Below are 16,314 nucleotides of genomic sequence, written 5' to 3' on the forward strand. Positions count from 1 at the left end.
TAGCGTGTCTGCTTGCTCACATAGAGCTAGGGGGACCAGTTATACTTGCTCATCGGCGAGGTGACCAGGAAAGGTAAACAGAGAACGGCAGAGTGGGATCGATCCCACTCTCATCAGCTCCCACCTCAGGGCCCCGGTCCCGGAAATTGATTGGTCTCGCTCAGGGAATGCTGTGAAGGTGTGGAAAAAACACACCTCATTAGATGGGAATAAAGGGGGCTACTGGGCAACTCCAGAGTTGCCATGGTCAGCGGCAGGGCGACTAATGTGGGACTAATGTTTAGTTGGTGTGTCCATCACCTGGAGAGATGACAGCGACTGCCGCAGGGGAGCCACTAGCTCCCCTCTCGCTCCCCCACGCCGTCTCAGAGAAAAACTAGCCCTAACAACCGCTTTCTCTTTCACATACACTTTCAATCTGTCTGCCTGGATAGGTGGCATTTAGTCGGAGTTCCCCTCTTGGTAACTCTCAGCTGGATAGCCAGACTCCAAATGCCACAAAGCCAGCACTCCTCAGTAGCTTTGGAAGGCCTGCTTTGTGGTGGCCACTGGCCTGCGCAGTGGGGAAGAGGCGGCCATGTCGACTCAAAGTGGAGACACAGGTTGGTTTCTTCTCACTAAAGGACAGGCAGACAATCAGAGAGATGGAAGGAAGGACTGACAGAGAGAAAAGGACGTCGGATATCGGCGTCGGCAGCTTTGTTGTGTGTTTGAGCTGTAGTGATCGAAGGGGAGTGGATTTGGAGAGTGTTGAAGGGACCATAAAGGATGACATTTCTTTGAAGGGTGGGTTGTATGGAGTGACTGAGAGGCTGCTGAGCAGTGCCACTGGCTGTGTATTCTCCCTGACATGCCCCAGTCCTTGCATGTCATCCCCGCTGTGATCAGAGCCTTTTGGAAGTAAATGGCAGGATGATTCTGAGCACAGCGTCTACCCGAGGCAGGACTCATTCAAGTTGTTTGCGTAAATAATACTCGCCCATTGTTTTTGCTTGCTTTGGGAACTGGACAATAGGTGTCATGCTCCATAAGCAGAGCGAGAACCACCTCAAAGTTAAATCACTCAACTCAGCCCTATAGCTCCAAATTCAAACTATTACATCTGACCATGTCACAACATACAAATGAATTTATATTGTTAATTTATGACAGAAACACATTTTCAAACCATGTCTTAAAAGAACTTTAATGTGTACAAGTAACAAGTGAATATTTGAAGCACAAGTAGTTCAAATCCTGTCTCCTTTCTCACAGCATGAACTTTCCACAGTTGGAAAGTTTTAGGAGCTGTTCGACCCATTGGCCAGGTTCTGACATAGTGTTCTGGCTTTTTGAAGCTGAGGCTGAAGTCACAGATTCCAAAAAAAAAGATTTACCTCTTTCCCAACATTTACATCTTTACACTGAATTTGCTAACACATTTGGAGGTAAAAACCATGCTCATGTTTGGTGGCAATCATTGGTGCCAATGCTGGACTTTTCTTTAGTTTCAAGGGAAGTCAGAGCAAGAATGCCACACTTCAACACTGCATGGTAAAAACTAGAGTTTGGTTCACATCAAATCTCTTTTCTTAAGTCACTGACAGTGTTGACTTTTTTATACTTAACCAAGACCTCAAAAGCAAATTGTTTCATGGTTCCCCAATCCTATTAGCCAGTGCAAATTAGTTGTATAAGAGCGTTATTGAAGAGACACGGTTGGATGAGAGTGAATGACTGGTTTACCCAAGAATCTGCACTTTTTAAATGAACAAGGACACTGAAAGAGAAAAAAATACAGGAAAAATAACTGTTATAGAAAGGAAATGGCCTGCTTAAACCTTTTTGCGACTATGTGTGAGTTTGCAGCTCTACAAAGAGTCTGTTGTGTACATTAGCTAATGCTCTGTCAGAGGAACAATAAACAAAATAGTTTTCAGAAGAGGAACAATAGCTCTTTCAGTCCTTTGCGATATGTGACTCCTGTGCATTGAACCCTTTTTTGTGTTGTACAGTTTTCTGCATCAAAATAAAATGGAGCATTCATTGTTCATGGTGGATGAAGCTTTGTAGGATGTTTAGAGGGAGGGCATCTCGTAGCATTTTGCAGTTATGTTGGCGGCAATTGGGGCAATCTTTGACATCCACACTCCTATTGGCAATTGATGTGCAGGAATTAAGAAGAAGCCACTTTTGCTTCTATGTATATGCATACACACACACACACACACACACACACACACACACACACACACACACACACACACACACACACACACACACACACACACACACACACACACACCTAAGAGGGCAAAAACACTGCGAGAAAATACCGGAACAAACACAAATATGCGCACAGAAAGACACACTTAGAAGAAGATAGGCTACACCTGGCTACATGAAGCATCGTTGCGAGGATTAAATCAGCACTTCAAAAGAGCAGGAAACAAAAACACTCCCAGTGGAGGAGAGAAGAGCGTCTCAGCAGCTGAGACTGTCAACTCCAGACAGAGCGAGGGAGTGGGTAAGAAGGGGAAGGTTGGAGGAGAATGAGAAGAAGAGAAAGAGGGTGGAGTTTTCAGGTGCGCTGTCTGGAAGGTATTTGTGTGAAGAGACACTTGCAGGAAAGTGTAATTTTACTGCCTGTCTGTTACTGCAGATGATGCTTTAGGTTATGTGATTGTACACACACAGATGTCACATATTTGTCTTAGTTTTACTTTTTTTTGACCCATGGAATAAAAAAATAAATAAAAAAATAAAAATGGTGTTTCCAATTTCAAGATCCTGTGTTTAGACATATTTTTTTTAACCTAGGAAATGTAACTACACAAAAAGTATATATGATTATTTTGACCCAGGGTAAAACTTTCTCCATTCCTTAACCCAACTTTTTTTTCTAATCAAAACACCTAAACATGATTTATGTATGAAATGAAACACAGGTTTGATATAAGAAATATAGTCATTTAGACAAAATGAGGCACTTGGATATTTAGTAGATTGACTAGTTTAAATAGAAAGTTGACTTTTTAAACTGCTTATAAATTTAATTCTTTTAAAAATACTGTTTTCTTTTTTAAATAAAGTAATGTGTTCTTTTTTCTTTGTTTTACTTGTTACTTATATTTTTATCTCAGTGTCTAGTCACAATCTAAAACCCTCAGGGAAATAAGACATTCGGATGAGGTTGAGCTTTTCTCATTGTTTAAGTTTTTTGACTCTAAATTTTTCATCCCCACGTCTTTCTCATAATTTAGTAATTCAAAGCTCCCTTTTAGCTAAATAAAATAATATTATTTTTTACTAGAGCAGTACGTTCGCACACATATTTATATTTTCTTAAAGATCTGATTAAACAATAGATAGGGTTTCTTATCCTTGTGTGTGTGTGTGTGTGTGTGTGTGTGTGTGTGTGTGTGTGTGTGTGTGTGTGTGTGTGTGTGTGTGTGTGTGTGTGTGTGTGTGTCTGCAGGTGGAGTTTGAGTGGCTGCGGCAGTACTGGTTCCAGGGCCAGCGATACGCCCGCTTCTGCAGCTGGTGGACCAGACCGATGGAGCAGCTGGAGAAAGACTGGAAGCTCATGGAGACGATGGTAAGGCCCTAACACATCGCTGCTTCACATGGCAGCATCATTTCAGCTCAGTTAAGTTGGTGTTGCTCACTGAAGGTTTAAATTCACCTTCATGTGAGTATAACCCTACTTTCCCCTCAGTGGTGAAAATAATATTCATTATTTTTTATTTTTTTTACTATACATTTTTTTTCTTTTTTAAGAAAAATGTTTTTCTTTTTTAAAACAACAGATGAAAGATAAACACATTTTCTTTTTTAACCTTGCCTGTTTAATACAGTCACACTACAGTTTCCAACTCAGATAAAAAATAAATTTAACCCCCATCTCAGACTTATTTAATACATCAGCCAACATTAAATTCTGAGGTTAATTTTCTTTTGTTTAAGATGTAACATACTATTGATAAAAGTAATTTGAAAAAAGCTAAATTACAGATTTCATTGCCATTTCCAGCTCAGAATGAGCAGCTGCTGACGGGCAGAGTCACTCCGTTATTTAATGAGAGCTTCACCTTTCCCAATCATCAACATGCCTTTGCTTGTGCTCCTTACACAAACTACATAAGTGATCTCCTGTCCAATAATGCTCCTCACAAGGGAGGGTGTGTTTAAAATTACATGATGGATTGTCTAACTTCTCACCAGGGTACATTATTAAGGATGTGTCATGTGTTTAATCGCTGCCTCACACAAGTTTTATTGGAGAGGAGCGTGGGCACGTAGCTATTAGTTAGAAACCACTGTAAAGGAGTCGCACTTAGTAATGTCAGACTCATAATTAAGTCACCTTAGTCACAGCTCTGTACTGTATCTATATGAACAGCAGACACACACACACACACACACACAGACTCACCAGTGGAGATTCACAGCTCACCAACACACACAGATACATGTACATGCTTGGTCTCGCTTTCTCTCCGCATCCCTCTCTTATAGCTTGATTTCAAAGAGTGTGTGTTCATGTGTGAACCTGTGTGAGTGAGTGATTGTGTGTGTGAGTATGTGTGTGTTCAGCACTCAGACGGCAGAAGCAGCAGGGGGCACTCTTGTATCACTGTAGCAGCAGCAGAGGGAGCGAAAGAGCTGTGCTCCTGTTTTCCTCTCTGCTCCCTTTCGCGCTCTCGCTCATTTTCTCTCTCCCTGTGTCTCTTTATGTCTCTCGCCCTCTCCTGCTGTCTCTGGGAGCTCTCTGTCTCTGTCAGTGTCGAGCGCTGAGCAGTAATCACATCTAATGCTCAGGCGGGGATAAAGACAGGGGCTGGAGGAGAACAGTACTGCTGCTGCCGCCGCTGCTCGGCTCTATTCATAGTCTCTCCCTCCCTCTCTCTGAGTGGAGCAGCCTGGCAGAGGTTGGGTGCTGATGGTGCTGCTGCTGCTGGGTGGGGGGGGTTTGAAGACAGAGGCTAAACTCATCTAGAGCTCGACCTCGGGGCCAAGATGAAGTGTGTGATTTGGACCTGTATTTAGAAAAGGGCATCAGTGAAATGTGAGGTCTGTCTGTCTCTCTGGTGCTGCTGTGTCCCCGTATCACTTCAATGGGTGAACAGACCACATCAGTGGGTGTTTGCTGTGTGTCACATGAGGATTTCTATCATACAATAATTTTAGTAAAAAAAAAGAATTAAATAAAATTAAGAAAATAAAGAACTGATCAAACTTGAGAATACTAGAGGAGGGAAAATGTGAGCCTTCTCTGAAAAAAATAAGTCAGCAGTAAAATATTTCAAACTATACATAAAAAAAAAAGTTAAAAAATGTGTTCTCCACTTTTTTTGCACTTCAACTTACTTTCATACATTTCATTTTTTTCCCCAACTTTAAACATATTGCCTTAATTTTGTTCTTCATACCATCTCAAATCACACAACAGTAAGTGTGCTGTGTGCGGAAATTCAGAGCGAGCCTTTGCAAAATAATACACTGCCGAATGCATAAATGTAATCACTCAGTATTGTGATGAAAGACAACATTATTGCTCTCGCAAGCAATATTTACATACATGCATCGACCTCTGATGAAAAGCACTTTACAGATGTGGCTTATGGATTTTCTTTTGGAGCGTTGGATAGCTGTGGCTTTCCTGCAGTTAGATTAAAACACATTTCTCTAAATTACTTTGAGTTATTTAAATTATGTGGCCTCCCCCCTGCATTCCTTTATTGCAGATATTTTACATTTTGAAGCCCGCAATTGGCAGTATAGTGTAGAAATTTGAATGACCTGCAGTGTGCAGATGCAGTTGATGCCATTTATTTATTTAGAATTTTTTTTGTTTTGCCTGCAGAGTGTATTTTAATACAGCCTTATTTTTGTCAAATTTAATATCAGCGTGGGTATTTTAAAATAACAAATATGCAGCTCTTTAAATAGGCTTTATAAATTGACACTGTGTTTTCTACACCGTGCTGGAGCAATATAACAGCCTATTGTTTTATCCTGCTAAAATAGCAATACAAACAGGCAGCCTTTCTCTCTTTATTGTCATATTTAGCACACAGTGTTGTGAGATGCGCTGGGCTATGTATGCGTTTGTTAGTCCGTAAGAAGAATATTGCAATATTGGGGGACTTGCTCCTGTTTATGGATACTGTCTCTCCCTGGGGCTGCCTCTCTGCTCCTCAGCCCGTTGTCATGCAAATGCTCATCCTTCCATTTGAATGACATTCTGATAAAATACATAAATAAATAAATAAATAAATAAATAAAGGAGCAACACAAAACAAGTCCACTTGCATGCTCGCCTCTTTGTGGCACCTCATGAATTCTTGTGGTTTCTTGATAGAAACAAAGAGACGTGCTGCTGAATAAACTTCAAGCACAGGTATGCTTATTTTCATGTACAGCCAAAGTATAATCTGTGCATGAATACGTGTGTGAGGGTGAGGGTACGTGTAAGGTAAAGGTTGTTTCTAAGGGGTTAAAAAAAGGACGTTAACTTAAAGGTTTTGCATTCCCTTGTGATTCAGGGTGCTAAAGTCCGTTTAAACCTGCCTCACTCGCAGCTTTTTGTTCCCTCAGGACTCTGCTATCGTGGCTATCATACAATAGTGACATTTCCTTAAACTAGCAACAATGAATAGCTTCTGTGTGAGTGACAATAGACCGAGAGTCTTGGCTTTATGCAGAATATTTTAAATACCGGTGTGGTATTTTTTTTTTTTTATCTTTCCTCTTTTCTCTGTGGGGGAGACGCCACGAGCCCATGAGCACATTTCTCCTTTTTTTTCTCCTGTCCTGTGTGTGTGTGTGTGTGTGTGTGTGTGTGTGTGTGTGTGTGTGTGTGTGTGTGTGTGTGTGTGTGTGTGTGTGTGTGTGTGTGTGTGTGTGTGTGTGTGTGTGTGTGTGAGCCATTGATGTTAATGTATGCACTTGGCATGACTTTAATTGATTTAGCAGCTCTGCTTGCACAGTACAGCTTTTTCCCTAATTTGTCACTTTCCTGACTTCTGTGGCTGCTCATCTCCCAACTTCAAAAGCCACCGTGGATGCAAAGAGATTCAATGCTCTCCGTCTCTCTCCTTCTCTCCTCTCTCTTTATGCTCCTTTCTCTTGTTCTCTCCCTCTCTCCCACTCTCTCGCAATATCTCTGTCTCTTTCTCCCTCATTTGACAGCAGAGCGAGCCTTGTAGACGGAAATCTTTTCAACACATATCAAGGAAATTAATCTACTTTCATAATAAATGGGAGCCACTCAGTTGAATACATTTGTATACTTCAAGATGTACAAAACAGGAAGTGGTATCGGGGCCATGTCTTCCTCTGCTCTTTTCACCCAGCTTGTCACTCCCTGTTTTCTGATGGTTTGGTCGCACATACACAGATACACAGTACACTTTCTTTCTCTTTGTGCGAGGAAATTAACCCCGCTCTGACTCGTAATAGCTTGCATACATGAGTGTATGTGTAGGCAAGTGCGTGGTGACCATTTCATCTTCTCTCTCCTCTGTAATAACAGTCTTCAGAAACAATCTGGGCTGCTGAGGAGGGTCGGTGGCAATCATACGCAGGCTGGCCCAGTCGCCATCGATAGCTGATTAGGTTATTGACCCAGCATGTGGAGGGGTGGGTGCTGAGGAGTGGTCAGGAGAGGAGGGACAGACACAGAAAAAGGGAGGAGGTATAGAAAAATAGAGATAGAAAGGGAGAGATGTTGTGTGTATATTGGGAAGGAGGGGCTGGAGGGGTTGGGTGGTGGTGTTGGGGGGTGGGGGGTCAATGTAAATGTTATTGCTGTGTGAGCTCATTTGATCAAAGTCCTGGAAAGGTTAAGCGAATCCAATCTGGTTTTGTATGGCAGAGTGGAGACACAGGCGCTGGGGAAGAAACCCCCAGGACGGAGAATGGATTATCATATTGGCGCTGGAGTAGCAGGGGCCTCCGATGGACAGTTTACCCAGCCCGTAATGCGTTTAGACAGCAATTGGCCTTAATAACCTTTATTGACTTCAGCGGGTCAGTGCCAAGAATCTAATTATCAAAGTGTATCAATTTCATTGGAGTTTAGAGTTGCACCGCTCACAATAATTATTTTAAGGTCGGGCCGGGGCAATTAATCCCCTCTCCACTTATTTGATGGCTTTGTAAAACATTATAAATGTTTTGGTTTCTGTTGTGCTTTTTGCCGTAAATAATTTCAGAGAGCATTTTTTTTGTAATGTATTATTCTGAGAGCTTTCTGTGCTGGTCCAGCGGTCCTGGTCCTGTGTGTATGGAAAGCTAGAGGCCACAGCTGAGTCGTGTTGCAGATGTTTACCGGCAGTCATTTTTCTTTCTCGCTTGCTGGTTTACTCGTAGAGTCGGGCAGAGTTTTATACCCACTTTATATGCACACATGGAACCCAGATTAATTATAAGTGTGAACTAAGCAGTAAACTGTTTAAAGACCATTTATATTGCTCATTATGAAGCCATTTATTATCTCTTACATTAAATCACACAGCGTTTATGCACCATATTGTTTTGCATTTCAAGCTCTATACTGTGCAAATAAGCTTATACATTTATTATATTCCATTTCTCTTCAGTTCTCATGCACAGTGTGTGAGTGCAGGTGCGTATATGGGTTTGTTTGTATGTGTTTTTAAGCCTGTGTGTGTGTACAGTCTGCTCGTAATGTGAATGAGAAAAGTAAATGTGCAGCTACAGTGTAGTTTATCCTTCATTGACAGTCAATATGTGCTGTTACCTGGATAGTAGCAGCTGTTTTTCCTTCCTTCCTTCCGTAACATAGACTAGAGGCCTAATCCACACATTCATTATTTCATGGCCTTGTTTACCCCTGGCTCCATACTAGCTTGCTTGCTTTGCCCTATTTAGACGGAGCGGTATAAAAAAGAAATTACTCAAAGATTATTGTTATTATTCATTTAAAGAGGAAATATATGGCTGATAATACATTTTACATCATGCAGCAGCTTGTGTTTGGAAATATAAAATGAAAGAAGCAGGAAGAGACAGAGAGAGAGAAGGAGAAAGAGAGGAGGGAGAAAATGTAGCGGTGCAAAGGTATTTGCAATTCTCTTTGAAGTCCCTATTCAACAGGGTAAGCTGAATTTTCAGCGGTGCCTGATAGTGTTCTGCGTAAATGCTTAAACCCCTTTAGAGAATTTTCATGGGCAGATACGCGGTGGCTTGAAGGGAGCGTTTATGTTACCTGGAGCCACTGCAGCCTGCAGCTTTGTACCTACGGATGTACACTGGTGGTGAATGGAATCCCACAGAGGTTTGTCTATGACAGGATCTCACTGCAACATCGCAGTAAGCCGAAGAGAGGGAAGAAAGCTACGAACAGGTTTAACCCTGTCACTCCTCAGCTGGCTTTTCACATATACATTTAAATACATGGACACGGACATGAGAGACGGACAGAAACAGTGAGATAAGCAGCCCAACAAAAGAAAGTCATGCATGTCCAGTGTCTTCTGTTAAGAAAAAGTTTGGTTTTGTCAACCTCTTTTAATGATCTGTTTTGAAGTTTCATTGCAGTACTACACTAATGAGTGTTTTTATATTAAGTTTTAGATTTAAGATGTATTTTCTAATAGACAAGGAACACTTGGTTGCAAATAATTTGAAATAAACACATTTTTTCTTGTACTATTTTTAAGATTTATTCAGACTTTTTAGTCTTTATAATTTAAGCAGATGAAAAGAGACAAGAATTAGGATTTGGCCTGGACACAGAAAGGTCGAGGCTGGGAGTCTAATCTGTGACCATGAATGAAGAAGTGTGACTTCTATATGAGGTGTCTAGTCTACCACCTGAGCTAAAGTGTCTTGAGTTTCTCATGTTTGAGTGTAAATATGTCTCAACACCATGATGCTGTTCATCCTGAAAGCTGAGTAGTTGAGAGTCATAACTGAGTCGACTTGTTTGAGGGCCATGGATGACTGAATTTGGAATGTACCGGAGGAAGTTTATTATTGACTTTATTTCCCAATGTTAAAACTGCGAATGAAACTGCCACTGAATCACATAGCTGGTCTTTGTAAAAGCAAATGAGGTCACAGAAATCCCCCAATGTTTTGTCATTGTACCAGTGACTGTCAGGCAGAGTGTGAAGTACACCTCATCTTCAGAATGAGAGGGTGGGGATTTTTATTGACAGCGGTTTGGATAATTTATTTTGTTTGTGTGTGAATTGTGATGTTGACAGTGTTTTTACTGTATCAGCAGGCTTTGAAGGCGGCTTGTCTCGTCTTCTCAGAAAACAAATGAGCACTTAACAGAGACTGATCTGCCTTATCCGCTTAGCAGCTTTCTCAATCCCCGTATTTATTTATTTACTCTCTTATTTACTTACTTATTCATTCACTTACCTCTGTCTGGATTTGGTTTGAGCCCCCCTCCCCTTCCCCTGTACCCAAAGCCACCCCTCCTCTTCTTCTCCCTCTTCCTCATCCTTGGCCTCGATCAGCAAGATAAGCCTTCAGAGGAGGGGAGATAACATCCATTAAAGTGGTAAAGAGGAATTATGGGGCAGCTCAGATTAATCACTGCTCGGCTTAATCGCATTCAGTGCGGACGCCGGGGTTGGCTGCAGGCCCCAGCTTTTTCCTGTGTCATACCAACAGAGAGAGATGCAAGGAAAGAGTTTGTGTGTGCATGTGTGTGTATGTGTATGTGTGTGTGTGTGTGTGTGTGTGTGTGTGTGTGTGTGTGTGTGTGGTGAAAAGTGCCTTGATGGGGTAGAAAGTATTAAAAAAAAAAGATGAAAGAGAGATTTGAGAGCGTCTCATAGCCAAGCCCGCCTCTCTCATATCTGACTAGAGACATCACCACTAACCAGAGCTTGATATATAATTATTGCAGGTCTTTGATCCAGGTGTAATTGTTTACTCTCGCAGGCAGTCATGTCAAAGTGGCAGAGAAAAGTAAATAACCAGAGACACAAGAAAACACGTTGATTTGTGGCTGAAAGCAGGAAAGGAACTAAAAACCTTCTTTAATTTATGTAGTTTGATGCTAAACTTATCTTGTTGAATACCAAGTACACATCAAGAAGTTGTCAATCATTTGCTCATTATGTCTAGGGTTTGAAAAAAAAAACACATTCAAATGCTTCACTCTGAAATACATTGAAATCCTAATCTGTTCCTGTTGTTGGATACCTTGCTGATATTCACAACAATTTAAATAGTTGCTAATTGTTTGTATCTACTCCAAACACCTGGCTGGCTTCATGTGATGCATGTTCAAAGAAAGCTGAGAGTTTAGACTGATTGATTAATATGAAAACAGCCCAGCTCAAACATAATTAAAGTAAGAATAATAAAACTAAAAACAAAACATCCCCACATTGAAACTTTATCAGGGTCAACAGGATAAGTACCTGTATACGGTCTTAGACACAGGTGGGCTCAGGCTTATTATAAGCATTCATGTTGCACGTTAAAAAGATAAAATCAAATTAATCCAACAAAAAGACTAAAAGCCATTAAAGTCACATATCACTCCATCAGCCAATGACACATTTTATCTTTTCATCTGTGCAGATGCCGATATAATCCTGCGCCGTGATGAAACTCTGATCCATAATCAGCTTTTTGTTCAATTTTCTCAGCTTACACCGCAACATACTTACCACTTAATACCTCAGTACCTCGGTAATTCTTCAGAATCACCGGAGCAGCTCTTGTGTTGAGGTTCTTAAGTCTTTGAAAACAATGAGCACTGAGAATGGGCTGATCCTGATTGGAAGACAGTGTAAAATTGTCTGATTTGCATGACAAATTGTGAAGAAAAGGACCAAATATGGGAAAAGATCACATGAGATAATTGGATACAAAGAGGTTAAAGTGGTTGAGAGGGTGAAAAATAAGTGGGATGGGGGTGTGCGTTTTTTTGAGGTGAAGAGAAATGGGAGGAGGAAAAATTAACAAAGGTAGAATCAGAGCATGTGCAAAAAGTGAACCAAGGGGATATAAAAAGACACAGGTACAGTGATGACCTTTAATTTCTTTTTTACAACAGGATGCGTACAGAATGAATAAGTTAGCCTAAAAGAGATCAACACTTTAGTATCAGATCACATCCCTAAGCTGTAAGTGCTAAATCAGGGTCTCTTTTGTAGCTGTGATTACCAGTAGTATAAGTTTTGCTGTTGATATACATAAGTGTCCATCCATATACCTAAATACAGTTTCTTTAAGTTGATCCGAGAATGTGTCGTGTTAAATCTAATTGACTTTTACAAGAGCTTGTTCAGGTATTAACTATAATTTCCACCTTTGTACTTAAATAAAACCTGCCTAATCACTTGCATGCAAAGTTGCTTGTGAACTCTAATGCAGAACCTTTAACTTCATTTTATTACAGATATAAAGTTCATTCTCAGGCTGGAACACACTGATGACGCACAGACCAACCTTTCCAGGTAGCGAAATGCCTCCACCCTAATTCCCTTCCAGTGCAGATAGAGCAACTGATGGGTGGTGTTTAATGGGTGAGATGTAGGACAATGTAATTAACGCTAGTCCTTTAGCAGGCCCCGCCTCGCTCCACTGGGAGTGCCCAATATAGCGCTCATTAATTCCTATTTGTGGGTAATGAGAGGGTCATGTTGGATGTAATAAATGGCTCTTTTATTTGGGCGAATGCTGCAGGGCGGCATCCTCTCCTGGCTAACAGTCTCATAAACACCCTTTAGCTGCTCTCATCAGCCTCCCTGGGTGGCGAGCAATCACTCGTACGCACATTACACAACAGTGGGGGACAAAGTAAACTGAGTAAAAGTGTGGAAAAACAGCCTTGTTTTACTTTTTCTTTAAGTGATACATGACACAAGCAGGTAGGATTTCTCTTTTTGTAAGAAAACTATAGAGAGGTTTCAGCAAAGATAAAAGAGAAACAAACAAAAAGAAAGTTACGCACTGATCAGCTACAGGTCTCTGTAAAGAGCTGATCATTGTGCTTAAACAGCGCATTTTCATCCTGCCAGAGACTAAAACTTCATGGCTGTAAATGAACTTCCTTCATTCATTTTCTGAGTCGCTTATTAGTGTTGTGGGGGGTTGGAGCCCATCCCGGCTGTCATTGGGGGAGAGGCAGGGTACACCCTGCACTGGTTGCCAGTCGATCACAGGGGTGACACAGAGAGACAGAGAACTTTCACGCACGTACCCACACTCACGGACAATTTAGAGCAATCAATTAACCTGATGAGAATGTTTTTGGACTGTGGGAGGAAGCCGGAGTACCTGGAGAGAATCCACGCATGCACGGGGAAAACATGCAAACTCCACACAGGGCCCACCGGTCAAGCTGGGAATTGAACCTATGACCTTCTTGTTGTGAGGCTGCAGCACTAACCGTTGCACCACCGTACAGCAGTTGCAAGTTGACTACTTTCTTATATTAAATTTTGAGATTTGTTGACAAAAATTACTTTAACATTACATAACTAACTTAAATTGACTTTAAGCTACTGTAATTACTTTAACATTAACCTCTTTTGTCAAGCAATACCATTTTGAAGTCAACACATTACTGTTACTGTTACTTCAACAAAGCTGTCAAACAAAACTATCTCTCAATCAATGTTGTTTTATTCACGTCTATAGATTCATGTTTTGGAACAGCTCCTTTGCTTTCATCATAACATGAGCTAAATAAATTCAGTGTCTCGTCTTCTCTGTCCCATCAATAATAAAGTTGCTTCATTTTGTGCCCCCGCAGATCCCGAGCACTTTCATTAATAAAGTTTTGATTTGCAGTGTTTATCTTTGGCAGTTTTTTTTTTTTTTACATTGTGTTTTTTTGGCTCTGCATCCATTTATATTCAGATATTTACAGCACTTTTGCTGTTAATGTCAGTAGTTCCAACCTTTGGAGAGTGTCAACTGCTTCATTTGTTTTGGACATCTGCATTTTTTAAAGCTGTATTGTTTGAACTTTTGCACATTAAGTTTCTTTTGATGGAGTTCATCTCAGCTGCTGCAGATCATCTGCCCTTTATCATCCGCCATATTTTATTATTATTAAAGATAACTCATCCATTCAGATGTTTAAACACATTAAAAGAATGCTTAAGGACTGAAGATGAAAAAGAAAGTATGGGGATTACAACAAACTTTTAAATAAAATTAAGTAAAAGAGCTGTTAAAGTTTAATGTTAAATAATATCCTGCCCAAACAGAATTGATCTCTACAAAGCTGGCACACTTTTATCAGTAGTTTATCCATTAAACCAAAGTTTGTATATAAATGATCCTAAAAAAGCTCTTAAGCTTTCAGTGAAGTACGAGACTACTCTCATGGTAAAAACCCCACAAATTTAGAGATCTTATCTGTTCTGATTTAGACATAGTCATTCATTTTTACTGTATCCCTCAGGTAATTCACATCTGATGTCAGAACAGACATATACAGAAGTCTGTTTAGTTTCACCAGAGCAGACCTACGTTTTTCAGCCAGATGCAAAAACTGCAGAATCTCTGCACTCAAGACTTCTTGTCGTCAATCAAAACTTTGTTAGTGGCACATTTAGGCCCCAGCAGGTATATTCCCCTGCTAAAACAAAATTCCTCTTTTTCAGCTTGCCTAGATGGATGGAAGACCTTTTTTATTGGTTAAGCATTTTTCAAGACATGAAGTATGGTGCAGTGTGTGTTATACTGTAACTCTGGGGCTTAGAAAGGCTGGCTTTGGCCCCAGTCAGCAAAAAGCTTTTTACTGGCAGGAGAGCAAGGTGCTGATCACAATCTGCTATCAAGCAAGAATCTGGACTCGGCTTTCATAAACTGAAAGGGAGTAAGGGGGTTTTAACAGAGCAGAAGGTGCTTGAGTGTCACGCTCATCGCAAACATCTCTGTCCAGCTCCGTCTTCATTGTCCTGAATTAGTCAAAGCGCCTCTCAGAGCTTTCTTCAGATTGATGGATGATGCATTCTTGCCAGGGCAGTGGGGAGTGAATTTGTACAAGTGTGTGTGTATGTATGTGTGTGTATGTGTGTCCTGTCCCAGACTCAGAAATATGTGGGTTAACCATTAAGGCCAACTGGATCAGCACTCTTTATCGTGAGACTGAGACAAAAGCCTCACAAGAAACAGGCCGGTGAATTTTTATGTGATATTTGTGGGCCCACTGGAGTACAACCCAACAACAGATTTGCCTTTTCTTCTCAACTCCAGAAGGGAGCACCACAAAGACCAGTGAGTTCTGCTTCATTTGACCCTGTGGAAAGCATATGTCCTTCCATCCTCTCTGTATTCTGCCCAGAAGATGGACTGCCGTTGGAGCCATAGAAAGCTTCCCGGCCCACTTGAGTTTGTTACAATGCCTTCAAACAAAATGACTTGTCAGGGGTCTTCCCTCTTTGGGAGTGTCTCTACCTCCCCCTCAACCCATTGTCACTTCAAACATGTTGCTCTGATGTTTCAGACACATTTTTCTAATGTTTTACACTCCATATAATCTGCTGTGTGTAACAGAGCCCATTTTACTGGCTGACATAATTGATGGTGCCCACGACCTTGCTAGGGTCAATCTGGCAGAAAGGCTTTTGTTCATATCACCACAGAGACTGCAGGAGGTCACACACACACACACACACACACACACACACACACACACACACACACACACACACACACACACACACACACACACACACACACGTGCACAGAATAACAATATTCAATAGAGATAATAACTAAATGTCCTTTTTTGGCAATTTAAAGTAGCTTTTATCGTTAAGACATCCAACTAGAAAGAATATTTTCAACATCTAGATTTTAGTGTTTAGTTTTAGCGATATCTAAATACACAAGATTGATGTTGCACTCATATCAAACACAAATACTTAGTAATTTGTGCGTACACAAATGCGAGAACATTTGGTTTACGCTTTTACTCACATGAATACCTACTCCTACGATAATCTTGTGAGGTGGGCGGACTTCCAATTAAATGCCACTCCAGTTTTTTCTCATCCAAGCTTGCCATTTTTTGGTTGCCTGTTGTTCTTATTGGCACAGCACTAACTTGCTAGTACCAGTACATAGAAACAGGTGACTGACAAAAGATTTCACAACTTGTCAGATGTTCTGACATCCTCTTTCACTTTCATCAAAGCATTTTTTAAAAATTCCTTTTCATGAAAAAGTAGTGTCACAGAGAGCTGTGAAGCCACAGAAAGGAAAGTCAATTTGTCTCACAATTTTTAGACAAATGAACCTCCGGTGGTCTGTTCAGTGTTACTTCACTGGGAGTTCTTTATGATGATTGGGTGCAGCGATTGGCATGTCATGAGA

General features: G+C 40.9%; 1 protein-coding gene across 1 annotated transcript in view; it reads left to right on the plus strand.

The window, feature by feature from the left end:
* The window catches only part of fto (FTO alpha-ketoglutarate dependent dioxygenase), a 121,286-nt gene that overhangs the window by 34,121 nt on the left and 70,851 nt on the right, over positions 1–16,314 (plus strand). The window contains exon 7 of the mRNA XM_074667118.1: positions 3,458–3,577. Within this exon, the coding sequence (XP_074523219.1) occupies positions 3,458–3,577 (120 nt within the window). The remainder of the gene's footprint in view (positions 1–3,457; positions 3,578–16,314) is intronic.

The sequence above is a fragment of the Halichoeres trimaculatus genome, unplaced genomic scaffold (assembly GCF_033239565.1).
Source record: "Halichoeres trimaculatus isolate MK-OKI-2021-1 unplaced genomic scaffold, fHalTri1.1 fHalTri1_scaffold_3, whole genome shotgun sequence".
NCBI lineage: Eukaryota > Metazoa > Chordata > Actinopteri > Labriformes > Labridae > Halichoeres > Halichoeres trimaculatus.